Consider the following 26,402-nt stretch of genomic DNA (forward strand, 5'->3'; position numbering starts at 1 on the left):
GTACATCAGAATGGAAATATGAGGCAGAAGATTTGATGTACAGATGAGAAGCAATTCCATTAAGATTAGGTTCTACGAAAGCGAAAAATGAGAAATTCAATTTTGATACTTGCATGGTACAAACAAAAGCCTTTGGTACCTTTCAAGATAACATGCATGAACACTATCTATAGTCTATTCCGAGAATCACAGATGCCTAAAGTATATCCCAAATATAAATCGTCCTGAAATTCGTGTGTCGTCGTTGTTGCACGTTCGTCTGGAACTAGGCTGAGTAATTCAGCTGAGTTCAGCATATCTAATAACCCAATAATCTCTTTCTTAAGCCTGTATCTTCCCTTCTTTCTCTTCTGAAACTTTCGATTTGCTTCCAATAATCTTCTGTAGCCCTTCCTGCATTGTTGTCGGCTTCACGGAATAGATCCATCAGATATTCGGAGTAGGTCCATTCGTACGGCGCGCCAAATACCAAATGTCTGATCCTTTGCAGAACCTTTCTTGGTTTTCGGGTCAATGTTGATGTTGATGTTGATTCAGGAGGATCGATCCCTACATCTTTACCATTCCCATCGACTCTTATGGTGGAATCGCCGTTTTCGGATGGTGGTTGTTGCGAATATGGATTTGTGGGATTGGGTGGTAGATCTGGATGATCAGGGAAAGTTGGAAGTAGATCTGCCCATAAGAACGCAGTGAGTCTCGCTTGGACTTGAGCAAGAGGGAAAGGAACATTTTGGTATGCTAATGAATAGTCAAACATAAGCTAAGTGTGGCTCGAAAGGAAGAAACAAGGCATAGACACATGAAAACGATGTATATACACACGAACTCACATAGTGTGGGGAAACTGATTGATCTATCTCCTTTTAAGAACAACAATAATTCATCTAATCCATCTACACCTTGACCCTTGATTCCACCTTCTTCCCAGATATCGCCATTCTCTCTTTCACCTTTTCTCACTTCTTTTTCTGATAATCGTGTTTGCGTCCATGGTTTGTCTTCCTTCCTCATAAATGGGAAAGAGAAGTTGTATCCAGTTGCAAAGATTATGATATCGACATTGTCTAAAGTTTTCACCGGTCTTTCCTGAATCTGGATATCTTGATCGGACTCATTCCCTTCACTTGCTTCAAAATGGATCGTACCTTTTGGTTTCTCCTTTTTGGGTGGAGATAAATGTGAGATCAAAGGTAAATGAGTTATGTAAGAAGACCAAGGTCCATCCGTAGCTGAGTATTGAGTATTACCAGAACTTGATACGTAGACTTTTATGTAATCTTCTTTTGAAATTTGTTCATGTTGAGGAATACCAGTTTGTGAATCATATTTATCGATATTCTCGGTCGCTAGTAATCTTGATATATCGCCTCCTGATGCGAATGATCCTACTACAAGTACTGTTTTACCTTTATAATGTGATGCTTTGTGGAAAAACCTTGAATGGAGGATCTGACCTGGGAATGAGCTATGGACGCAAATGATAATAAGATTTAGCAATGATTATCCCAAGATCCCCTCAGGAATCGTTGAGAGAAGGTTAGAGGGAAGGAAGGTATCCAAATTACAATACAGATTGAGTTAAACTCACGACAATCCTTTGATAGGTGGTATCCAACCATCACTATAATGTCCATTACCCACCACGACATTATCAAACTGTTCTTTCTTGTATTCGCCAGTTAATAAAGAATGGCTTTCTATCATCCATCTTCTAGAGTGCTTTGAGTCTACACCATCTTGATCGGATTGAGCACAGAGATGTAACCGTTCAACTCGAGTCGAGAAACGTATATGGCGTTTTAGGGAATAATGCTCAGCATATGATTGGAGATATTTCAGTACCAGTTCTGTATGAAAAGGAGTCAACTAGGACGATCCAGAAAGCCTGAAAGTGGATAGAGAGAGAGAGTATATATGAATTTGAACTCACCTTGATTAGGGAATAGAGGAGTGTCTTTGGGAAATGGATGTCCTCGAAATGCCATCAAATCCTACAAGGTAGTGAAGAACAGATGAGCACAAGTAATTAGCTTTGAAACATTTTGATGAAGATGATTGACGATGTTTGGGAAGAAAGGGGATATCAACGCAGTCAATTCAGATCTATCTCGCACAGCACATCCAGGATTATGTTCGTCTAATGACTGATAGAGTCCAGTGTCTAACTTACATGAGGTAGGTTAGTCCGTAAGCCTTCATACATAGGTGAAGGGTTTGAGCCTTCAGGAGGATATGAGAACGTTTCTTGTATTCCAATCTCCCGCGAAGGCGACTTGGAAGATAACGGTAGATGACTTATTATACTTTTCTTAGGTGAATCGTCTGTTAACCTAATTCACGATAGAGCAGAGATCAATATAGCAAATCAAATCAATCGGGAATAGTAGACAAGTTATAGTAGGATTAATCCGGATCGAGAATATAGTGGTGTCACTTACCATACACCACCAACATCATCTTTAACTTCAAAGCCAACTACTTCCAAATCAGTATTGACTTCTTCCCTTTGCCAAATCTCTAATAACTGTTGAATTTGAGTCAGACCTGATGCACCTGCTCCGATTACCGCTATCCTCTTCATTGGCTTATCAGGGATCGGTATCGTCATAGCAACCTCTTTTCTGTTCACTTGACCACTGCGACCTTCTATTAAGCCAGTAGATAACGTTTCTCCAACAACCGATTTGGATTTGAGTATGTATCTCGAGGCGACGTCGTGCACAAGGGTTATAGACAGACCTGTAGGAAGGTGTCGGATGGTATGAGAACAAATAACATAGTCACTATCACGACATCGGTTTCGAAACATTCGGGGATGCTCATATCCGACTGATTCCTTCGGTTAAAGCCGGTTTGTAACTAGATGCTTTGGTATTACATATTGAAATACTATTCACAGACAACAGGGATACTCAGTAAGGTATAAATATATATGCTAGACTACAGAGAAAGAAACGTGGTTGCTGTATAGCGTGTAATGGTCTATGCTCTCTAGGACAACACGATGAATGCGATACTCTGGCTTATTTACGCTACACCAAATCCTAAATCATCTCCTTTTCTTCGATCCGTTCTTAAAGCCCGATAACCTGGCTTGTAGGGGTATCACACCGCCTATACCAGTTCCAGGGGGTCCATACCCACCAGGTATTGGATTTCGACATACCTAAGAAGTCATCTATGTGAGCCCATGATCTCCACTTCCCTTGACTTGACTTAAGCATGAACAAATTGAAACAGATTCTGAAGCCCTATCTGTGGAATGAGACCGACACATACAGGACATTCACCTTCCACCACCCAGCTATTTTCAACCCTCCATAAACCCTTCAACTTCTGTTCCACTTTTATGTCGTCAACTTTGGGTAGTTGTAATTCCTTGATTGCATCCCAATTGGCTTGTGATATATCACTTTCTTTCAGTTGATCTTCACATGTTTTGTTCAGATATCTATGATAGAACTCCTGTAGTAGCTCTTTCGTCCATGAGTTTGGTCCAGGTCCATACATGGAAAGGATATTAGTTGAATAAGAATTTGAATTCGACGAGTTTCTAGTGGATCTTCCCCTACCACCACGACCATTTCCCCTCGTACCGCCAAATCGACCTCCTCTATGAGGATGTGCATCGGGGTAAGGAGCAGGATTACGACTGATTGCAGATAGTAACGATGAGTGAAGACATTGTGCGCAAAGGATATGTCCGCTGTTGCAGAAGGGAGGTCAGCCATTAATAACAGAGGATAAAGCAAATTTGCTTGGATTGCTCGGAGTCATCAGAAAAAAGATATTTACCAGAACGTCATCACGGCTTGTGAAGGTGCACAGAAGCATACTGGACAAGCTATAGCGATTCGTCATATCAGCTTGAGTCAAACGATTTACTGCAGATAATGTAGCTGACTCACTATATCCACCACCCAGAGTATCTTCTTCTTCGACGTCAATGTCATCTCCTTGCCCCGTCACAACGTTTTCAGTTATACTGTCATCTACGCTGCCTCTTCTTCTTTTCTGGGGTACATTCAGTATCTGTATACTGTCATCGCCTTCTTCCTCGGGTGAAGACTCAATCTCAATAGGAGTTATCATTGCCCTTCCTTTACCCTTTTCTTCCGCCGTGTATCTTCTTCCATCTGATAGGTGTTGGTTACTTGGTTCTGATCCTGCTGATGTCAAAGAAGATGTTTCACTTGATTGTCTACTTCGACTATTTGGGTTAGGTATTGATGTGATAGAATCGTCAATCGGTGTCGACCTGGATGATCCATTAGATAGCTGCTGTTCGTATGATTGTTCATCCAAAATATCGATTATCGATCTACTGGGTTGACGTTGCTGTCGTTGGCGTTGTTGAGGTTCGATTGATCTATGCCGAATGGGAGCAAGTGGTGGAGGTGGGGTTAGACTACTAGCTCTTGAGGAAGAGATAGAACGTATACCTTCTTGAGTTTCGTTTTCGTCTTCGTTTTCGTTGTTGTTGAGAACAGATGGTAAGGCGGACATTATGTGGTTTCTGCGTGCTAATCCATTTCTTCCTACAACAGACATACTACTTGTTGCACTCCGACTTGATCCTGCTGAAGATACACTAGAACCTCTTCTTACCGATCTACTGATGCTTGCTCTTCCTCTGGATGAAGTGCTTGAAGAAGCAGTACTACTCCTTCCATCACGCAATCTCCTTCTTGGAGCTAGTGGTATATCCGCCAAGGTAGGTTTGGGACGAGAGTCAGAGTTAGGCGATGGAGGTGAATTGGTTGATCGTGTTACTCGATGTGGAGGTCTCATCACCTGCGTTTTTTTTTTTTCTGAAATGGGATAATTCACTTTTACCAGCTGTGTTGAGTGTACTGTATTGAAGAATTGAAGAGAGAGATAATGGAAGTAGAAGGGGATACCAAGGTTCGCGGTAAGACGGGGGACAAGAGACAAATAGATAGAGCTTGGCTTCAAACAGAGACAAAGAAGAAGAAGAATAAACCATTATTTCATGAATCTCAACTTCTGATCACCTTGTATCCCCTCTTCGGGGTCAGTGCGTCACTTCATTCGTACACGTGCCTATAAAGCTGGGTGGCAAAAGAGCAAAATTGAGTTAGGCGTTTTTGTTTTCGCTCAGTGGCAAATATAGGCGTGGAGAGTGAAAAGTCGAATTCTCAACTTTCTTTTGTTGCGACGTTTCTGTCTCTCCGTCATGTTCGAATGGAGATGTTCTCTTCATCTCTCGGATGACATTGAATCCATTCATTGTTCAAAACAATATCCAATAAGCATTGATCAGATTGCCATTCGACAGACAGAAGGGCAACAGTGAACATCTATAACACATACTAAAACCTAGATTATAGCTATCGGAAAATGCCTAAGGTATGTTACATCCCTTTCTACGTCAAAGAGAGGTAGTACTGATGAAAAGTTCATCCAATTCCACAGAACAAGGGAAAGGTATGTTATCACTCCTTATCCGCAGTATATTTCGTGTTTGAGCTGATCAGTGTAATCAAATACACTTATTTCTTTACTCCAACTTGGTCTATCGTCAAAAACACGTATTTCTGACTTGCAGGGAGGAAAAAACAACAGAAGAGGAAAGAAGGAAGATGGAGAGAACAAACGAGAATTGATCTTCAAGGAAGATGGCCAAGGTGAGTATTATATTGTTGACTCACATTGATGCTCTAATTCCGGTGTCCTTACTGATCGACTGGTTTATGAAACTCGATATAGAATATGCTCAAGTACTCAAAATGCTCGGTAATGGTAGAATAGAAGCTAAGTGTCTTGATGGTGAGACTCGATTAGCTCAAATCAGAGGTCAAATGAGGAAGAAGGTGAGTTATACGTCTCTCCGACTGGATAGTATTTGATTCACACGCGCTTTCTTCAATAATTCAAGGAAATCTTGCTGACACTTCTTATCAATATTTCCACACTCTGCCATATTTTCATGTCCGCCTTCTGTATAATCTCAATAATCGGTCATTCTTTCTTTCCGCTCACACTCAATCTACTTCGCCACCGCTTTCGCTTTCGATAATAGGTGTGGATCGTAGTAGGAGATATCATCCTACTTTCCTTAAGAGATTTCCAGGATGATCGAGCCGATGTTATCCATAAATACACAGCGGACGAAGCACGTAATTTGAAGACTTATGGTGAACTAAAAGATTTCACTTTGGTCGAAAACGCAGAAGCCGGAAGTGATGAAGAGGAAGAAGGTATCGAATTCGAGGAAGCTGATATTGATGATATTTGTGAGTTTTACATATCGCCGTCCCGACTTTGCCCTTGTTCTCCCCTTCAAATCATACTTTTCTGGTCAAATCCAACGTGGTCTTCTCAAATACCTGTGTAATCCGATAGCGTCAATGAAGAATGATATGCTGATAGTATTCATTCAAATTTACAGAAAATTCTCACTTATTTACGTCTCTTGTAATCGTGATGAATCGCATGTCGTATACCCACATTGTAGATTTGTTCATACGCATGCAATGTCTTCTAATTTGGTCATCTGACCATACGCCGAGATGGTTTACTCGCCGATGATTGGTTGCAAACGTAAGAGCGATCCTTCCGTTCAAACTCGGACGGACGGATCATGTTGTTGTGAACAGTATTGTACTTTCGCCTTTGATCGTGAAATGGAACAATTATGTGTTAACCTTTGTTGATTTAGAACGATCCTTGAACCGACCGAGGAAGACTTTATATGAGAAGCATGGTAGAACTTGAGGGGCGATGCATGGCCTACAGTATATGACAAAACAATGTACAATCTCCTTTCATACTGGTTCTTCTTTGGCATTGCGTCATTTACTCTTTTGAAAAACTTAGAATGGGGACTTTGATACGATCAAAAGAATGTCAGATAGGTCATCAACACTTGATACCATTTGGAGACGTATAAAAAGCAAGAGAAAATCAGAGGGCTTGTCTTAACGATCAACATTATATATCTCATTTGCAACTACACATCTTGATCTCGCGACGTCTGATCAATTCCGTTCCATTCAATATAATCTTTTTCATCACATAGTATATCCCATCCCAATCGTAGAGCCAATTCAATCGATTCCAATCTGAGACCTTACTTAATCCTGTTTTAACTGAATCACCACTCATGTCCGTTACTTGCAGAGGATTGTATGCTGGAGACACAAAAAAGGATGCCAATCGTACTCTCGCAGCACTCAATGTGAATGTATCTCGCAGCGCCGATCGGGGTATTGTCGAAAACTTGGAACATCTTGCAGAAGGAGCGTCTCATCGATCCAACCTTCTATGCAAAGCGGTTGAAGATGGTAGGTTCGACATGACTGAAGAAGACATAAACTCACTTGTCTATGTTGACGCCGGCGCTCTCAGTGATGTAACTTGGACAAAAGGAGGAAATCTCGTGAAACCTGAAACTGCAACTATCCAACAATTCGAACAATATGTTGATGGTCTCCAAAACTTACAGGATAAATTGAAGGGGAAGAATTTCAAATATTGGAAAGATGAAACAAATGAGTGGAAATACTCTGAATATGACCCTTTGGAGATGGCCCATCATACCGCTGAACAAGTCCGTGAATTCAATGCCACCAAGACACCTTTGAGCGGACAACAAGTTACAGAATTCTGGCTATGCAGGACCATTCTCGATCAAACAAGTTCTTACATGAGGACAATGCAAGCAATGAATTCCGCTATCAATACGCTTACACCGCGAATTAGAGAAAGAGGCGAGGTACTAGAAACGCAAGCTAGTCAATCTCGAACTGCCAAAGGCAAAAAAAACGAGAAGAATGCGTCGAGCAGAAGATACTCCATCACTCTGGCAAAATGCCCAATCCAGATATACTGACATATCAAAAAGCTTGCAAGATACTCTACAGTCCCATATGTCGAACATGAATCATGCTTCACAACCAGATTTCTTTGAAATGTTACACAAATTGCATACTACGATTCCAAACGAAGCTACCAAGGAGATCTTCGATCATGAACAAGCTGCATCAACCATGGGCCTCAGACCTGAAGCCACCCATTTTATCAAGCTGCCGTTTCTCTCTGGCAATCGTGAAGAAAGTCTTGAGAATGTCATGATAGGTGAGGGTGCCGCTGATGTTGCCTTTGCGCTCAAGTCGAAGCGCTTGTCAGACTATGAAGATATCATCAAGGCTTTTCGAAACTCCTGGGTCGATGATAATCAACTGGGCCAGGATTCACAAACAGCAGAGAAGAGTGACAATGGTCAAGATGTCTTGCAAGAGAGAAGAGACTTTGCCGAAAGAGCAAGCAAACTGAACTATACTTTAAACCTTGATGACGAAACACCAAAATGCATCTCACAGCTATGGGATCTTAATAGAGTCAAAGAAGGCGAAAAGGATATAGCCGAGCGTTGCTTCATATCTTACATCACTTCTACAGCTCCGCTCAACGGTCTATTCGACAAAGATAAAATCAAGTCGTTATCCGATGTGGACACGTCTATGAAAAGGTGTGTCAGATATCTCAAAGACGACCCTATACTGAAAGAACATTATGCGACTGTCGTACGTCTGCGACGTGAAATGAACGTTGGTATCTCGGAGTACCAGAGATCATTTGAAGAAACGATGACAAGGGTTGGACAAGAATTACGTAGTGCATCAAACTTTCTCACGGATATTAAATCCGAGTACGAATCTTCGAATGATATACGAGTGAAAACCGCCTTGAAGGCTTTTACAGCCAAGTCCGTATTGGATGCTAGACAGTTTGACCTGTTCGAACATAGAGCCATAAGAAAGGCAAACCAGAAATCTGGAGTCCAAGATGAATCCACAAAAATGCCAAAGGCAGAAAGATCTTTCTCTACCGCTAGAGCTCAATTATCTCATTATGAAGGATTTGAAGATTGTCATAATTTAGCAGATCTTGCAGGGATTTTAGAAGAGTTAGATACCATCGATGATTATGAAATCCAATCTCAATTCGACGAAACACAACAAGGTGAGCTAGATTCTCGAGACGTTTCGAGTATATTAGTATGTTGCTAATGACACCGCTCTGCTGGGTAATTATCATTCTACTCTCAGTCGAGTCAGTGACAAGTACTCGTGAGCTCAAATCCTTTCCACATCATACCGCTACCAAATCGCTGACACCGGTGATCGATTATGTTCTAGCTTCAACTTGGGCTGATGTAGTAAGAGGAGATAAGAGATAACGGGCAGATTAGGAATGTCGATGTGAGATTTTGGTGACAGGATGAGGTGACAAACCTATACCTGTGACACGAAGAAAGTTTTCATTTTTTGTTGTGATTATCTTTTCCATCAACACGTTCAGGCTCCTCTCATTTGAAATAACAAATAGTACCAGCACTTTCATATACTGTACATGTAAATTGTCCGATGTGGGCAAGGTAAAAATTGTTGCAAGAGAGTTCCATCTTGACGAGGGAGGTTATGTACTGATTGAAAGGTCCACTCATCTGTCGGATTGTTGGTCTCACAGTAGAATCTGCTACAGCACTAGTGATACTCCTCTGTAAGCGATCTGAGGTCATTGTAGAGATCCGCAGCTGGGAAGTCAATTCAGCAAGATCAAAATCGCCAATCACGTTTTGCCACTTATCTCGTGGTCAACAACGCACTGTCCTCTTCATTGATGGTAAGATACCTCGTGGTCACCATCAAAGCCAGTGATAACAAGCATTTGTTTGGTCATACAAACAACATAGTAACGCAAACGGAAATATCTGAGGGATATTTGAGGGACATCATTCACTTTCTTACCTCATTCTTGATATTCACTCATCAGATCATCCCATCAATTGACATCAATCTATTCGTACTTCACGTGAACCTCTGTCAAGAAGAACAAACATATCATTCAATCAAGATGCCAGTCAACAAACCCAAACCAGCTTCCAAACCTCCCCCTTCAGGAAAGAAAGATAGTAAAGATAAGAAAGACGGTAAAGATAAGAAAACGTAAGTGTCAATGCTCATGATCATTCTGTGGTCGCCACCTTATCCGCTGACAATGATGTTGGGATCTACTCAGTACCGCATCCGGCGGTCAGTCAATCGTCTTGTAGAACAAGTGAATATGTGGCAGATGCTGATCTGATGATTTAATTGACGATAGGCAAAACCACTGCTGGGAAAGATCAGAAAGCTTCTGGAGGTAAAAAGAAGTGATCCGTCAGTTTCCAAATACGATTCAACTTCTTTCGGTGGCGAAACTAGAATGAGTGAGGAATAGGAGATGAAGCATTGGGAGAATTGAACGAAATCATTGAGTTCGACGAGAGAGGTATCTTGGCAATATTCGAGAATCGTAATTCTACTTATTAGTTGTTCATTAGTCATCTATCTATCGCGTTTCATGTATTCTATATAGCATTGTGGTCTGCGTGTCAGAGAAGATCATTGAATTCATCCAACTGATCATCACGTCAGCTTCTCGTAACTCCCATCAGGATCATTCTTCTTCCATAAGCTGCAATCAAATGCCAGCTTCTATCAGCGAATGGATGTCTGCGTGAATCATGCCTTTTGCTGATCTGATCTGAGCTGACAACATCCTTCTTATTCTTCTTTCTGGCATCATCTAGAATCTCCGAATGTGGCACTTTTCACCCGATAGTGAAACGGAATCGGATCTAAACGGTGGAGGCATCCGAAAAATACAATACAATCATTTTGATCCCATTATTTGGTTTTTCTGAATTTTATATTCTTTTTGTTTTTTTGCCGCAAAGTGAACAAATCGTCAAAGCCGAGTTCACCTGTGGGACATTTGTCTATAGACTCAATCCATATATACCAGTCAAGCTTCTGTACAATCGAAAGCCTGTCCCGTCTCTGCCTGTTCGTCATTTGTTGTGCGATTCAGCAGGCCATGCTGCCCATCTCATCGTCAAGAATATAAGTATTATCATCAAGATTTACCCATCTTCATATTGCTCTTCGGCCTGATTACCTTCAATTCGATCGACTCAACCGACCTTCGGCCATACTACCCTCTGCAATTCTATCAATCTCATCGATAGTATCATCGGCAAAATCAGATACAGAAGTTGATCTTCCACACGAGCACAAGCGCAGAGACGCTCAGCCCTCAACAACAGAAGTTTAACTGGCTGGAAAGGTGAACTAGCGACCATCATTCAAGATGTTGACAAAAGCAACGTATGTCGCATCTTACTCATTCCTTTTAACGAGCTCTAGCTGATCCATCTACTTAGAGCCCACATACGTCCCTTTATCCGACTCCCCTCCTCATCAGGTGCTTCACCTGACCATTTCACCGCCAACCCTTCTCTCCTCCATCATCTACCACATAATGGTGCAGGCAACTCATTAGTTGCCTCAGGACCTAACCCTACTCAGACTGCTGGATCGAGTGGAAGTGCAGGAAGACATGGATATGGTGGGAATGCAGGTGCTGGAAGTGGAGGAGGTTATACTGTAAGTCATTCTTTACACCATTATGCTTTTCGTTGTATCACCCCTGATCACATTCTTTTGGGCAGGGTCACGCGAGAGCATTCCTTTCGCTTCCTCAAACGACTTCTGTAGACCCATCTTCAACAATGTCAAACTCAGATGAAGACTCATTCCAGAATGCTTCATCATCCAAAGGACCATCGCTGCTTCTCAAACATCGATTATCGAAACGAACTCGAATAATCGGACCAAGTGACGGAGTGGGGAGAGAAGTGCGACGAGAGATCGAAGCTAGAGCTGGTGGAAGTAAAGTGTCTGTAATGGAGATAGAAAACAACGAAGAAACAGAGAGACCCGAACGCTTGGCATTATCTTCATCTCGACCAAGCAGGAGGAGAAGCTCGATAGCTTTCCCTTCTCAAACCACATTTGAAGCCCCATCATCATCATCATCATCATCATCTCGCACGCCTCTTCGACCGGCAACATCAAATCGTCAACAAAGAGCTGGTCTTACTAGATCACCATCGGCAGTTGAAATATGGCAAGTTGGAATTCCTCATCCTCGAGCTCCATTAGGATTGAGATCACTTTCAACTCGATCAGATATACCGAAATCGCTAGAAGCAGAAGATGTACAACCATTCGTATCGACCTCCTCAGTTCCAGCAACGAGAATACTAGGTCAACCAAATAGAGTGTTGATGGATCTCGCAGGTCGTGACTTACCTGGTAAAAGCTTAGGAATGGTGAGGAGGAACTCTACAGCAGCTGTTGAGAGATCATCTTTGGATCAACCTCCCATAGAGCTATTATTGCAAAACACAGACAAAACCCGAAGTATTGGTCCTGACGCTGAACCACAAGAAAAGGCTATCTACGACGCCATCATCACAGCACGAAGAGCAGAGGATCTCAACCTTTTACAAAGACTGATCCAGCATTATCGATCGCCTCGATCCGTTTCGCCTTTCTCAGAAGATGAGCAACCCGGAGATCCTACTTTGATTCATCAATTCCCATTACCATCAAAATATTCACTGAGAAACTATAATGCAATCCTCAGTGCTCTTGTTGGCACAAGACAAGCTGGTCAATCAATAGCATCAATCCTTGAAATTTATAACGAAATCCTTGAACGCGATCTGATACCCAACGCGACTACATATGGTTTCGTGATTCGAGCTTTATCTCTGCGATCGGTAGAAGTTTCTCACGCTGTCCAAACTTGGGAACAACAGAAATCTTGGGGAGAATGGAGAGCTCGACAATTAGGACCTGCAACTTGGGATTACAACAGTGCGGCAGAAAAAGATCAATTATTCCAGTCATATGAAGCTGAGGGTAATCTCCCATCTGCACTGAAGCTTTTCAGAGCCGCTACAAGAATCAACTCAACCGTAGGATTCCCCCTTCCTCTATATGGCACGATACTAGATGCCATGAGTAGGGAATCTAAAATCAATACTCAAGCAATGTTACAGATCTTCCGTATGGCTCAAAGGTTCGAAGTACCAGGCTCAATCAGTCTCTACAAGCATATGTTCCGTGCTTTGGGCGAGACCAAAGATGCTGAACAACTCAACAAGACTTGGAACGAGCTTATCAAGGCTTCTCATGACGACAAAGTCGAGTCAGACTGGTTGGAATCTAACCCTGGACTTAAAGGAACCGATTCCGAAGCGATTGCCGTCAGGGTCCGTGGTTTAAGACAAGAAGTGTGGCATTCAGCGATCAAAGCCTTCATCGCTGCCGGACAGATCCCCAAAGCCCTTGAGATATTTGGCGAAATGATGGATTCTGCAACATCATCGTCAACCAGTACTACTGATTACAAGAGAGCCCCACCTGCAACTCACCGAACATGTGGACAACTCGTCGTCGATTTAGCTGAAACTGGTAATTTGGATCTGGCCTTGGAATGGAGTAACAAAGTGCACACGTCAGATTACCTTGGAAAACTACATCCTCCCCGACTTGCCCTTGAACACATCACGTACTTCGTCGACGCCCTCATTAAAGCTGACAAGATTGAATTAGCCAAAAAGGTCATGGAAAAGCATACTTCAGATTATGGTCAATTCACCACTGCCTCAAGTAGGACGACGATTGGTAGAAGGACATGGAGAATTCTTACTGCTTTAGTTGTAAGAGCCTCCGAAGCATCAGAACCAGAAAGGGATCAGATTCTGGATACTATTAAAGATTTCAGCAAATCCGGAACGATGAATTTCGATGTACTGCTCATTCAAAAACATATAGGTCTCCTCGCCAAATCCAAGCGATGGGAGGATATGGCGTCTGTTCTCGAAGCTTGTACCGTGACAAATACAGTCAGGAAAGAAAACCGTGCCCGACTTGCAGAGACGATATCGGCTTTGGCTACCACAGATATACCCCTCAAACATCTCTTGGCACTCATTCGTCAAGCTAGCAATCATGGGATCGAGATCAAAGATGGTCTTGCCTCCGCTATCATCAACAAATATTCGTCGGAAATCAGCAAGGCTTCGTCAGCTCAGGACTTAGATCTGTCCAACCTGCAGTGGTCCGCTCTCATCGAATCTTTTGCCGCTCTCCCATCAGACATTCTCAAGGACAGAGAATATGATGATGCGTTCTTGAGCCTGGTTGCCGGCCTTGGAGAAATCAGCAAAGAAGATGGCTTCCTAAACAATCTAAGTGTTCATGTCGCTGTTCGAACAGTGATTAATTCCTTGATCTATCGATTCGGCCTAGAAAGATCTAAACATCTTTTGATTCCTGTATTTGGCGAAGAGAAAGCAGAAGAAATGGTTAAAATCGTCCCTCAAGCGGATAATGCTACTTCATTCTCACCTTCCGCAAGTGCCAGTCCCAATTCAAGTGAATTCACTCTTCCTTCTACGCCTTCAAGTGCCACAACTGCTTCGCAATCACAACCGGAAATCAGACTTTCGATCGACCGACAATTATCTGCATCAGTCGAAAGATTCACACACAAAAACCCACCCATCACACCTCTTGATGCCTACGATCTTGTTAGACAAGGATTGACGAGAAACTCAGTCCCATACCCTGGAGCATTGTGTCATTTGATCGATCACTTGGCAAGAGCAGGAGATGAACCTAAAGTACGAGAATTATACCAACTTTGTCAAGTGCTTTTGAGCAACATCACCAGACCGGAGACACAGGCTAACTATTGGCATCAAGTTGAAGATGCCATGTTAATTGCAAATTGTCATCTTGGATATTTGGAACAAGCAGGCATGCACAGAGCGAGAATTGTCGAATCTGGAATGGCACCTTCAGCAGATGCGTATGCTACTATGATAGCAAGTTCAAAAGACACAACGGATGATGCTCTTGTGGCAAGAGAATTATTTGATGAATCTCAAATGATGGGTGTTAAACCCCATTTATACCTTTACAACACAATAATCTCAAAATTATCGAAAGCTAGAAAAGCCGAGACGGCTTTGGAATTGTTCAAACACATGAAAGAACAAGGCATAAGACCTTCAAGTGTTACTTATGGTGCCGTTATCGTGAGTATCTGTGGAATACATGGAATCAAATGAGAGTCATACTGATATGAAGTCGTTATCACAGAACGCATGCTGCAGAGTTGGTGATGCCCAATCAGCAGAAACCCTATTCGAGGAAATGGCCAGTCAACCCAATTTCAGAGCTAGAGTGCCACCTTTCAAGTGAGTCCCCAATGTTCTACTACAATAAAGCAGGTCGAGCTGACATGTACACATAGCACGATGATGCAATTCTACCTTCAGACTCAACCCAATCGATCCCGAGTCCTTCACTACTACTCTGCCCTTCAACGAGCCAATGTCCCACCTTCAGCACACACATACAAACTCCTCTTGGATACTTATGCTACCCTTGCTCCTATCGATTTGGAATCTATGGAACGTGTCTTTGCTGAAATCCAGTCCAACCGCAACGTACAAGTCCAAGGTACACACTGGGCAAGTCTGATCACTGCATACGGGTTACACGGAGGTGATCTCGAGAAATCAAAAGCAATCTTCGAGAGCATCAACGAAAGACAAATTAAAGAAGCGGTAATTTGGGAAGCCATGTTGAACGTCTTGTCTCAACGTGGAACTTTATCTGAATTAGAAGCTATCAAAGAGAAAATGCTAAATTCAGGTGTACAACCTACAGCTTATGTATACAACGCTTTGATCAATGGTTATTCCAGATCAGGTGAAATAGAAAAAGCTAGAGAAGTATTCGAATCAATGGGAGACTCAATAACAGGAGTTGCAGCACCAAACAACCATCCAACACTCTTGACTTCGTCTGGTCATATCAAACCCAATACAATAACAAACCAACCTTCACATATTGTTTATAGGGAACCATCGACATACGAAACTATGATTAGAGCAGAAATCAAATCTGATAATAAAGTGAAAGCGGAACAAGTCTTAGCTAAAATGGAAGAAAGAGGTTATCCCCTTGCTGTTTTCATGAGAGGTAGGGCGGCTTTAGAAGATTCTCAAATAGGTCAATAGGTTCCAATGAAAAATCTAGGAATGTAATTAAACAAGGCAAATTACACACACACCACTACTCCGTCATATAACTTTGAAATGTAAACCAATGTATATGCAGTATCTTCAGTATTTTCAGCACTCGAGTAGGAAAAAACCACCACGTCGCTATGTGTCTATTGTTTACATTTCATCATACGTAACTATCAAGTAAGAGCTTCAGTCAAGGAGACTATAGGGTCGACAGTACAACTGAGACTATAAAGATAGTGGATAGTATGATAGTCCGAGGTCCTAGTATTTCTGATGATATCGACCCAAGAACGGGGACGGCAGCTGAAGTGGTGTTTGAGCTTGAGCTTGAGCTTGAAGTACCATTTGAGTACACCTTCAAACTGTTAATCTCAAACTACATATAAAAACGTCAAAGCATGTAGTATATCAGCTACTTGTACGTTGCTGTAACTGCGTAATGGAATAAGATTGTGACTCACGTATGCAGTATCGTAGTTTGATGAATCGAGAACATAAGTCGTATAGCATGTATTCGTACCTGTGAGAGCTGAACATCCTGTTGAAGATAATATAGAAGATTGACCGGCCCAATCACCACACTGTAATTCGCAACAAAGATGTTATTCTTTGTTAGTCTATACCACTTGCTGTACTAGAAAGCTGATAATAGATCACATAATAAAACGGGGGTGCTAACTCACCAAAGTTATATCAAATACCAAACTTTGACTTCCAAAGAATTTACTAATATCACATCCTGTACTACTATAAAAAGCACTTGGAGTACCTAAATTACTCGTATCTATAGATGTATTCGCATTTGATATGGCAGAAGGTATATTTGATCTTGTGAAAAACCAAATTGATATTCCTTCTGTTGATAATTCAGTAACGAATACACCTCCTCCAGCAGTTGCGAATTCCGATCCATATGATTTATAATTCGTATCTGTGATTGCACATCCTGAATTATCATTATCTTCATAATAACATGATGTGTCATTCACAGTTCCGGTATAAGCACTTGAAGAAGTCGTGATTGCACAGCTGTAAAACATTGCAGAAACAGGAAGAATCGTCAGTCGCGGTTTTGTATAAGACAATCAAAGTTTAAATGAAACAACAACAAACTTACCCATCCTCGGTATGTAATGCCATTTGATTCGAGTATCCCATATTCACTCCTTCGATAGTATCAATTTCACCTTGTTGAGGCCATGTAGCACCTTTACCATAACTCCAAAACGCAGGCCATACACTACATCCATATGGTAGATGTACCTATTGACATTCAGACAATTATCAGTTTCCAATTTCAGTTTTTCTGTCTATCGCAATGGAAGACAGCATGTGAGTACCCAAAATATACGCACAGCATCCAGCACCCATACTGAACCAACATCATAAGAATCTTGAGAAGTAATCTTGACACTATTTCTCTTATAGTTATACGCTACAGTGGATGTATTGTCTACTTTGATGATAGCGGTATTCGAAGAGGTGATATAAGTCAATTCAGGACTAGCATCGGCGACTGATTCATTTGCATACTATATCAGGTCCAAATAATCATGTGTCAGTCTTTCATGTCTTGTATATATAACCAAGTGATCTGTACACTTACGGTCACATCTCCGTTGGTGGTATTATCATATGAACCGAAATAATCCTATAGAAATTGAGATTCCAAACGTTAGTCCAGTTGATAAATGACGGATAATTGATGATTAGGAGATGGAAGATCGATCTACTCACCCATCTGTCAAAGAAAGTACTGCCCTCATAAGATCTCACCAAAGGTGTTGAAGCCTTTACAACGGGTGCCAAGCTAGCACTAGATAGCACTAATCCGAATAATATCGTGGATAAAGCGCTCATTTTTGATTATCTATTTGGTTGTGAGTATGTTTCGGTGTATTCTGTGTTGATTGCTTCTTGTATCAATTTGTTGATCTTATCGACAAGTAAATCAAATAAGGAATAAAATTTCAGTCGTCTGTTAATAAGGACTTATCATCATCGTCAACAACAACATTTATATGTATTCGTAAGACATTGAGAACGCTTCGGAGGTCAGTATGTCAACACAGCTATTTGCAGTACATACTCGTATTCGCGTCACGTAAACAATATGTCTTGACCAAATAAGCAATAATCCAAGACAGGTAGTAAGTAGTAAGACGTATATATCGCAGTCGTGAGTACTCGTACTGTACGAAAATTCACAGTATATGAGCTCTACGTAAAACGCAGTCTGAGATGGGAAAATTCAACTCGCCAGTCAAACTATTTCTTCGAAACCTTCTTCTCGGTTAAATTCTATTTTTTCTGAAAAGGGGAACTGCGGTGATCTGACATGCCGCGGTTTTAGCGGACCCGGAATCATTCATCCTTTCATTAGGCTGCGGCATATACTCAAGGTATATACTGGGAGCTGCGGCATGGACAGGAATGCTAATTCAACCTTGAGTTGGACTATCGTCCTAATGGTGCTGAGGTTAGCATGGATGGGATCTTGTGAAATCCGAGCTAGGTTTTGATGGTGTTCATCAGGTCCCCTCCTTGTCCTTCAGTGAAGCAGAGAAGAGTGTACAATCAGATCTTCCGTAGCATCGTACAAGAGCTGTGTTTCAAGCGTCATCTCCCAATGGATCATCACATCTACAATGGCCTTGGCACCGTCACTAGTCTGTGAACTCAGGCTGGCTAACCTCCATAACACCTCAATGATGATCTCTGACCCGAGATCAAGTACAGCTCCTTCATCCCGGCGGAGATCGCCGCAGCAGCTTCATTTGTTTTCAAGAAAAGTTGAAACATGTCGTAAATCATTCGAGATTCATCATCAATATCGAGACTTGAAATATACTCAAAGCATATACTGTCAGTGAGAGTTGGCCGGACTGCACCTACCACTGATAATACTATCAGGAGCAGCCAGTGAGCAATGTTTAAATTCGATTTTCAGCTCGTATGTATCTTATTTTCCAGTCAAGCTAAGGCAGTAAAGTGAATCAGCGTTATGGCTTATTTTTCATATTTTAGGACGACGAAGAAGAGGATGAATCACTGCATATACTGATCCATTCACAATCATCTAAAGCAACAAACTCGGCCTTGCCATTATCATCCGACGATAATGTGGATAAGCGATGCCATCATATCACACTGGAAGAACTGGTATGTACATTTCACACAATTCGACAATTTCCAAACATTCGTTCATGACAGAATTGCCTTATCTTCAAATAGATCAAATCATTACCCGAAGAAATATCATACTCCCCATTATCCCTCCCTTTTATCCAGACTCCAATCCTACGTCGCGATCTCTATGATGCTCGATTTCAATTGTACAACAAACCAAATGACGAAAACTCTGCGAGTAAGGAAGGGGGAGAAAACGAAGACGATGGAGAGAAGTACGTAGATGCTCAAACGGATCTGATACCTGGATTGTATGAAGGTGGATTAAAGTCTTGGGAAGGAGGTGTGGACTTGGTAGAGGTCTTAAGCTCTGTTGGAGACAATCAAAGCGAAGAGAAAGTAGGAGAATGGATAAGAGGTGCAAGTGTTTTGGAGGTAAGCTTCACCAAGACAAGTTTCAAATCGGAAGTTGTAAACGCTAATCGTAGATGTTGTTTTATATTATCAGGTAGGATGTGGTACCTCTCTGCCAACACATTATCTCCTTCGATCACTACTGTCAACACCATCCTCATCATCCTCTTCCTCCTCGTCCATTAAGACTACATTCCACGTACAAGATTACAATTCCCTCGTTCTGTCTTTAGTAACTCTACCAAACCTTGTACTTGCAGCTTTACCATTCCTGAAGCCAGAGGTATTACATGCACCTCAAGACGAAGAAGATGTAGAAGATGTCATACCAGACCTTGAATCTCCGGGTAACTTAGCCTTGAGTCCGGCTCTGGTAGAAGCATTTCAAAATCTGTTGGTGGAAAGAGGGATAGACTTGAAGTTCACTTATGGACATTGGACAGGTTTAGCAGATGACTTAGTCAAAGATGGGAAAGGTTATGATTTGGTATTAACTGCCGAAACAATATATGCGGAAGAAAGTAATGCTTCACTCCTGGAAGTGCTAAGATCAGGAGCACGTAAAGGAGATAAAGGAAATGCTAAAGAATCAATAGGGCTGGAAGATAGTCTGGGGGATTTGAAGGTTAACGATGATGATTGGCAGAAAAAGCCTTTGAGCGAAAGTGCACAAGGTCTGACGCTTGTTGCTGCCAAAGTGAGTAATTCCATCTTCGTATTCATTGATACGAGATGGAGATGTATGGTTTGCGGTCATCGCTGGATCGCGCTGATGATGATATAGGTCTTATACTTTGGGGTAGGGGGTGGTCTGTCGGCTTTCTTAGATCGTGTGGAGAATGATGGTGGGTGGTGGAAAGGTGTCAAAAATTGGACAAAAGGTGTAGGTAGGAAAGTTGTGCAAGTCGGATGGTGATAATCGGTTGAGTCAGACCCGATAATATAGTTAAAAACGCCAATTCAAATGGCGCACAAAGTCGTCTACAGCATCTCACTCTGCAAGCCGTCGTATATAATGAGATTCGTGGTCTGATCGGCGTTGTGATTGATGCATCACTTGATCAAAGATCATGTTCACATCAGAACTGAGTGGGTCGATGACCATATTGGTCTGGATCTACGATACACTGTCAGCTAGCATGAAACACGAAATCATTGCGACAACGTACCAAGCGCTGGAAAATCTAGCCATGACAAGAAACTACTTTGCGGGTCGAGTGGAGCGAATGGCTCATTTTGAGACCAAGAAACGCTTGGATTCTCAAATACTTGAGCCCAATTTACCTCTCCGGGATGTTGTCCACTCATACCTATCGCAGCATCGGGTGGTCGATTGAGGAAAGTCTCATTCAGCAGTTGTTCCACCAAAAGCGGATCAAACTCTAGAGGACTTTCATTCGTTGCAAGTTCGCTGGCGTGCTGGATCGATCTTAACTCAGATGAAAGACCGTGTGTGTGAGTCGGGTGATCAGAATCAATGTTACCCGTCTCCTGGTAGTTCGTTGTTGAATTCGCGGCCCTGCGTGGTGAAGAAGGCCTTGTCTCTGGAGGAAGGATCTTCCGTTGTCGAGCTTTGTTGATAACATATCTTAGTTGTTGAGCGAAATAGAAACCCGGGACTGACGTTCATCGCCAATTTCAGCTCAGATCGAATCAAGCAATGCACAATCCTCGGCAGGCTCACTCACATTGCGCGAGAACATCAGCAAGCTGTGTAAGCTCCTTTGCTACACGTCTCAAATCCACTGCTTCAGGAAACAGACTAGCCAAACGGATGTAAATCCTACAGACACTTGCTAATGCAACATGTGAGAAGTGATTTGCGTGAATGAGCTTCTCCTTCTGCAGAAGAAAGACTAATCAGCGTAGAATGTAAGAGCTGGACATTGCGGCCATAGCCTGAAAGAAAAGACTCACTTCTGTACTGAGGATTCGCTCTGTGATGAATCGAGCATTATCGAGACTGGAAAGTATCCAACGCCTTCGATGAGGTGGTAACATGCTAACATGGTGTGGACCGCCGATATATCTCAACAGCCATGAATTTGCCAAGACACTGTGCACCGCTTTGTCAACGTCTCCGTGATCTCATTATGTAGACAGATCTCTGCCCAACATTACTTACGATAGGAAGCATCGCTGGGTAGTCACTGCAAATATGATGAAAAGTGTCGGCAGGCAGCAGCAGACAATGGTCAAGGGGAAAGCTCACGATCTGTAACAAGAATATCTTCCGAAGAAACCCCTTTCTGCACTGTTTCATTTATAGCATCGTCAGAATTCGAAAGCGGCAAATTGCGGCAATGCTCACTATAGTAAGTCTTCCACTTCTGTTCCCAGGCTCCTGCACCGTCATTAACGATCTGCAAAGCTCGATCTAGCGTCTCATTATCTCTCGCCAATGTCGCTTTATATGCTGGAACTATTCGCTCAAATCAGTAGGATGTGCGTAGTTTGGAGATGGGTAAATTACTTACGTCTTAGTTGAAGTAACTCGCAAGATGCGATTATGCGACTGTCCGTCTGCAATCCTCCTGGATGATCCAATAGGGAGAACATATGAGGGAAGATAAGGTTCTCATCGAGAAGGAGAGGTCGACCATAGTTCAACGACATCCTGTAAAATGGTCAATATCAGGATGTACAGTTTCATATGCAATAGGTGAAATCAGCTTACTCGATTGCCAATTTGCAGACTATCAGCCATAGCCTAGCTCCCTGTGTCCACGAAGCCTCTTCTTCCAGACGTCTGGGATCTGACTGTACAGATGTATTTGCTCCTTTCTCCGCAAGTTTCGGAAGACACTTGTACAATTCCATATCGGTTCTGACGGTCGATGTTTTGATCAGTAAGGCATGTAAGCCATGATAACGACACACTTACGCCATACTGATAGCATGACTACCTGGTCGCCACCCTGTATCTCCCCATGATGCTAAGACGACTATAGAGCTGCTGTCAGTGCCGATTCGCGATACCTATCATCATTTGGACTCACTCATGGCTTGGAGGGCTTCTATATGAGCTATTGGAGAAAACAAGGTCGTCTTGCCTGAACCAATGAATCGCTAGCAGTCAGAAACGGAGCAATATCAAAGAACCAGAGGACTTGCCTATGTATTCCGCATGGTCCTTCAGAGACTTCTGCAGATTGCTGACCTCGCGCCCTGCATCTTTAATCTTCTGCCCAACGAATAGGATGGCTGTTATCGAGAACGAAGACCTGTCGCGCAGGCTAAGTCACGGAGAAAGGGGAAACAGTATTTAAGCTTTCTGCGGATGGTGTCTATGAACCTCGACCTACCTTTCCAAGGTATCTTTCGATGGATCAAACACCGGAATAAAAGCATGCGCTCCATGGAAGAATCTTCTTGCAGGTCAGCAATATACGCAAGGGGCAAACGTCTTTACAGAGCCATGATGCGACTCACAATGCGAATAGTTCCCTACCGTAGATCTCACTACACAGACCCAATTCTATCGGATCTAGCGGCGCTACTGATGATCTTCTTTGTTCCGGATTCGGATCATACTCTACACGTTTCCTCTTCTTCATACCGAACGAGTTGTTGGGGATATCGTGATCGAATCGGGGACTATCTGATGAGGCAAATTGGTTGTGATCACTAGGTTTGAATCCAAGTTTAGGAGAGACGGATACGGAAGGTAGATGTCCATCCGCACGAAGTCTTTTCCTTTCTTCCCGACGAAGAATATCGCGCATAATCGACATCCCCTCCGTTTCTCCTTCAGGCTGATCCTTCTCCTCTTCCGTGAGTGAATCTTCCTCATCGTTCTCTACTTCGTGAGCTTCAAGCTGAAAGGTCACATCATGCCGCTGAGAATCGGGCTTGTTGGATAACGAAGAACCACTAGCAATCTGTTCTACCCATTGTTCCAGTGATGGTGCAGATTGAGGTTGATTTGAGGTATGACCGCAGTCTGATTGAGTCATAGCTTGGCCATTATCCTTTTTACCTAAGAGGAAGGCGACCAATCGATTTTAACGAAACGCAATCGAATATTGATTTGCACACTCACCTCCGTTCGTCGAGAGGATAGAATGGGCCGCTAGTGGAGATCCGGATGAGAGGGTGGCTGGAGCGATGCGAAGCAGCAAAGACACTACATTCTCCAAATTATTCTTGACTTGTTCCATCTGTTCTTCCAGTGCATTGACTTTACTACATACTTTACTCATCAGTCTCAGTTGCAAGATCATCTCCGTCGCTGTATGATATTAACTCACTTGAGTAAACCTCTAGTAGACCTTGATTTGCGCTTTGCTGGCGGCCGCGGTTGCCCGTCGAGCGTGATATTTTCGTTCTCTTTGCTTACCATCGTGCTATGTTCTGACATGTTGCCTTCCTTCGCCAGAACGTACGAGATAGAACGAACATGTAATTGTAATTACTGTAACATGACGGCGACGATGAACAGTGGGGAACGGTATGAAAAGCACAACATGCACATGTGAGATGGTAGGCACCGGATGCAAACTCTTCCGGTACATTAGTAGCCGGCGTAGATCCTCTTCTTTTGTCATTTCTGATCAGACAAATTGACTTCAATAGTACGAGTGGACTGCTTTTGGTGCTTCATTGGAAGCAATGGGTGTGCATACACGCAAAGATCAAGGACGTATTTGTACATTTTATCAAAGGTGAAGGAGTATCATTAATGGGAAGAAATACGTTCTATTGGAAATCTATGCACCTTGAAACCAGACAGTAGTTTCTCCGGGAACCTTGTTTCCCTCCAAAGTACTACCTGAAGAGCTGATCAATACTTTACTACTAGCTGGCATGTCGACTTCAGCTCTGCCAGTATTGACAAGGATCTCCCATCCGTTAGGTCTTCTGAAGTGTAAAACGTCTTTGTTTGAATTATCTACCCATTCGAGGTCTTCGGAAGTTTGTAATTTCTTCCTTAATTGGATTGCACGTCGATAAGTGCTCAAAGTACTGTTGGAGTCTTTCTCTTCTACATCAACAGCATATTGAGCCATCCAATCAGGTTGAGGAAGATGGGCAGGTTTGCCAAGACCATAGCCAAAGTTTCTTTCGTTCGCAACCCATGGAATTGGTACTCGACATCCATCTCGACCAACGTCTTTACCCTCAGTTCGACGGAAGATGGGATCTTGCCTTTCTTCCTCGTTGATCTCGACAACTTCTTGTAGACCAAGTTCCTCGCCTCTACTTTCGGTCAACTGGTATACGAATAGACAGGAAATGACATTACTCACTGATAAATGTAAGTAGATCCAGGTAACGCAAGAATCATAAGAGTCGCGGCTCTGGCCCTTTTGAGACCGCTTTCGATGTCAACCTTTTGAACTTGGAACTTGTCAAGGAGGAACTGATTCAGGGCTATCTGAGATACTGGCAGGTTCGCATTGGGAACGTTGGGAAGTCCGAAACGACTTGCGTGTCGCATAACCTTTGAAAACAGTCAGATCCTATATGGTCCCATGTAGCTCTTTGGTCTGATTCGAAACTCACATCGTGGTTGGAAAGTACCCAAGTTGTACTTGATTTAGATTCTTTACTAGCTTCTAATGATCGATCAATGCATTCTCGATATTCATCCGCATCGAAATTACAAAGGAGGATATCGAAGGAAAAGGCTTGACCGAGACCATCGGAGGAGGCGTATAGTCCCTTTCGATCAGGTGCGACCCAAGCTTCCGCCACAGCCCTGAACGAGGGTCAGAACAAGCCGCAAAGAGAATATGAGGAGATACGGAGATTGAGAGAGAAACTTACATCAGAGGCGGGTTGTATTGATTGAAGAGTTTTCTCCATGATCTGTAAATATCATGTACTTCATCTCTATCGTAAAGGGGATGATCTAAACCGGCATTCCCACTTGTCAATTTTCTAGTTGTCATATCGCTCAATTCTTTCCAATCAGGTAGAGGTTCCTTCATATCCTTTGTAAGACCATGAGCTACATCAATTCTAAATCCAGAAACACCTCGATCACCCCAGAATCTCAATGTTTTCAGGAAATCTGCTTTGACATCCGGATGTTCCCAATTGAAATCAGGTTGAGACGAATCAAACCAATGGAAATACCATTGTCCGTCATCCACACCGGAAGGTGACCATGCTGGACCACCAAAGGTGCAAATCCAATCTGTAGGAGCTTGATCCTTGTTTGGTCCAAGGCCTAATAATGGTCGTCAGCTTGTCAGTTTTCGTATCAATCGGCCTTGATGATCATCATCTTGCGAAAAATGCTCACCATCTCTGAAGATATATCTCTCCCTCTCTGCCGAGCCTTTACCTGCTTTCAAAGCCGCTTGAAACCATTCATGATCATCACTCGAGTGGTTTGGCACAATATCTACCATAACCTTGATACCCGCGGCCTTCAAGGCAGCGCTCATCTCGTCAAAGTCTTCCAGGGTACCAATCTTTGGGTCTATGTCTCGGTAGTCCGCCACGTCGTCTTAGTTCCAGACCGGAAATCAATATCATGCCCCACAATAATGAGAGATGATCGACTCACAGCCACCGTCCTTTAGCGCAGAAGGGTAGAAAGGGCTCATCCACACAGCATCAACTCCCAGAGCTTTGAGGTATGGTACACGAGATGTGATCCCTTTCAGATCCCCGATTCCGTCTCCATTGGCATCTGCGAAAGATCTTGGGTAGATTTGGTAGATTACAGCTTGCCTCCACCAATTCGCATCTAACGATTAACCTCATCGATAAGCTGTCATTGTCTACCAGTCAAAATCGCGACAGAGCATTCAGAGCTCACCAGAGATAAGATACACCATCTTGTTGATTCTATCTGCGATATAATATTCTTATGGCTTTGGTCTCGCTCTAAATCAACGTCTGCGTCACTCTATAAGTCTCTTGTAACACTTGACAT

At 42.7% G+C, this 26,402-nt stretch overlaps 9 protein-coding genes across 9 annotated transcripts; 4 read left to right on the forward strand and 5 right to left on the reverse strand.

Annotated features, from left to right (window-relative positions):
- Window positions 1-298: 298 nt before the first annotated feature.
- Window positions 299-2,611, reverse strand: IL334_002276 (uncharacterized protein; the record flags this gene model as incomplete). The annotated part of the gene is made up of 6 exons (XM_062934022.1): window positions 299-741; window positions 834-1,468; window positions 1,592-1,850; window positions 1,934-1,994; window positions 2,174-2,333; window positions 2,442-2,611. 6 exons carry the CDS (start codon window positions 2,609-2,611, stop codon window positions 299-301), a joined length of 1,728 nt encoding a protein of 575 aa, XP_062790073.1.
- A 441-nt stretch (window positions 2,612-3,052) lies between these two features.
- On the reverse strand, window positions 3,053-4,794 carry IL334_002277 (uncharacterized protein; the record flags this gene model as incomplete). Its single annotated transcript, XM_062934023.1, has 4 exons — window positions 3,053-3,169; window positions 3,283-3,709; window positions 3,799-3,847; window positions 3,912-4,794. The coding sequence occupies 4 exons, from the start codon at window positions 4,792-4,794 to the stop codon at window positions 3,053-3,055; spliced, it is 1,476 nt and encodes a 491-aa protein (XP_062790074.1).
- Window positions 4,795-5,364: 570 nt separating this feature from the next.
- Window positions 5,365-6,361, forward strand: IL334_002278 (translation initiation factor eIF-1A; the record flags this gene model as incomplete). Its single annotated transcript, XM_062934024.1, has 4 exons — window positions 5,365-5,373; window positions 5,573-5,651; window positions 5,734-5,837; window positions 6,047-6,361. 4 exons carry the CDS (start codon window positions 5,365-5,367, stop codon window positions 6,359-6,361), a joined length of 507 nt encoding a protein of 168 aa, XP_062790075.1.
- A 1,438-nt stretch (window positions 6,362-7,799) lies between these two features.
- Window positions 7,800-9,038, forward strand: IL334_002279 (uncharacterized protein; the record flags this gene model as incomplete). Its single annotated transcript, XM_062934025.1, has 1 exon — window positions 7,800-9,038. The coding sequence occupies one exon, from the start codon at window positions 7,800-7,802 to the stop codon at window positions 9,036-9,038; it is 1,239 nt and encodes a 412-aa protein (XP_062790076.1).
- Window positions 9,039-11,163: 2,125 nt separating this feature from the next.
- Window positions 11,164-15,958, forward strand: IL334_002280 (uncharacterized protein; the record flags this gene model as incomplete). The annotated part of the gene is made up of 5 exons (XM_062934026.1): window positions 11,164-11,180; window positions 11,237-11,459; window positions 11,525-14,968; window positions 15,033-15,130; window positions 15,187-15,958. 5 exons carry the CDS (start codon window positions 11,164-11,166, stop codon window positions 15,956-15,958), a joined length of 4,554 nt encoding a protein of 1,517 aa, XP_062790077.1.
- A 211-nt stretch (window positions 15,959-16,169) lies between these two features.
- On the reverse strand, window positions 16,170-17,830 carry IL334_002281 (uncharacterized protein; the record flags this gene model as incomplete). The annotated part of the gene is made up of 7 exons (XM_062934027.1): window positions 16,170-16,346; window positions 16,432-16,551; window positions 16,654-16,999; window positions 17,088-17,233; window positions 17,326-17,502; window positions 17,577-17,621; window positions 17,708-17,830. The coding sequence occupies 7 exons, from the start codon at window positions 17,828-17,830 to the stop codon at window positions 16,170-16,172; spliced, it is 1,134 nt and encodes a 377-aa protein (XP_062790078.1).
- A 1,069-nt stretch (window positions 17,831-18,899) lies between these two features.
- Window positions 18,900-20,429, forward strand: IL334_002282 (uncharacterized protein; the record flags this gene model as incomplete). Its single annotated transcript, XM_062934028.1, has 5 exons — window positions 18,900-18,923; window positions 18,998-19,132; window positions 19,205-19,534; window positions 19,608-20,210; window positions 20,298-20,429. 5 exons carry the CDS (start codon window positions 18,900-18,902, stop codon window positions 20,427-20,429), a joined length of 1,224 nt encoding a protein of 407 aa, XP_062790079.1.
- A 163-nt stretch (window positions 20,430-20,592) lies between these two features.
- Window positions 20,593-23,855, reverse strand: IL334_002283 (uncharacterized protein; the record flags this gene model as incomplete). Its single annotated transcript, XM_062934029.1, has 16 exons — window positions 20,593-20,630; window positions 20,683-21,132; window positions 21,202-21,355; window positions 21,431-21,569; window positions 21,639-21,663; window positions 21,726-21,767; window positions 21,825-21,935; window positions 21,991-22,130; window positions 22,191-22,340; window positions 22,398-22,458; window positions 22,513-22,566; window positions 22,628-22,749; window positions 22,819-22,881; window positions 22,946-23,492; window positions 23,556-23,698; window positions 23,764-23,855. 16 exons carry the CDS (start codon window positions 23,853-23,855, stop codon window positions 20,593-20,595), a joined length of 2,331 nt encoding a protein of 776 aa, XP_062790080.1.
- A 367-nt stretch (window positions 23,856-24,222) lies between these two features.
- IL334_002284 (uncharacterized protein) lies at window positions 24,223-26,304 on the reverse strand (the record flags this gene model as incomplete). Its single annotated transcript, XM_062934030.1, has 7 exons — window positions 24,223-24,712; window positions 24,763-24,956; window positions 25,019-25,214; window positions 25,283-25,688; window positions 25,764-25,970; window positions 26,031-26,213; window positions 26,286-26,304. The coding sequence occupies 7 exons, from the start codon at window positions 26,302-26,304 to the stop codon at window positions 24,223-24,225; spliced, it is 1,695 nt and encodes a 564-aa protein (XP_062790081.1).
- Between the last annotated feature and the right edge of the window lie 98 nt (window positions 26,305-26,402).

Source organism: Kwoniella shivajii, chromosome 3 (assembly GCF_035658355.1).
Source record: "Kwoniella shivajii chromosome 3, complete sequence".
In the NCBI taxonomy this organism is placed as follows: Eukaryota; Fungi; Basidiomycota; class Tremellomycetes; order Tremellales; family Cryptococcaceae; genus Kwoniella; species Kwoniella shivajii.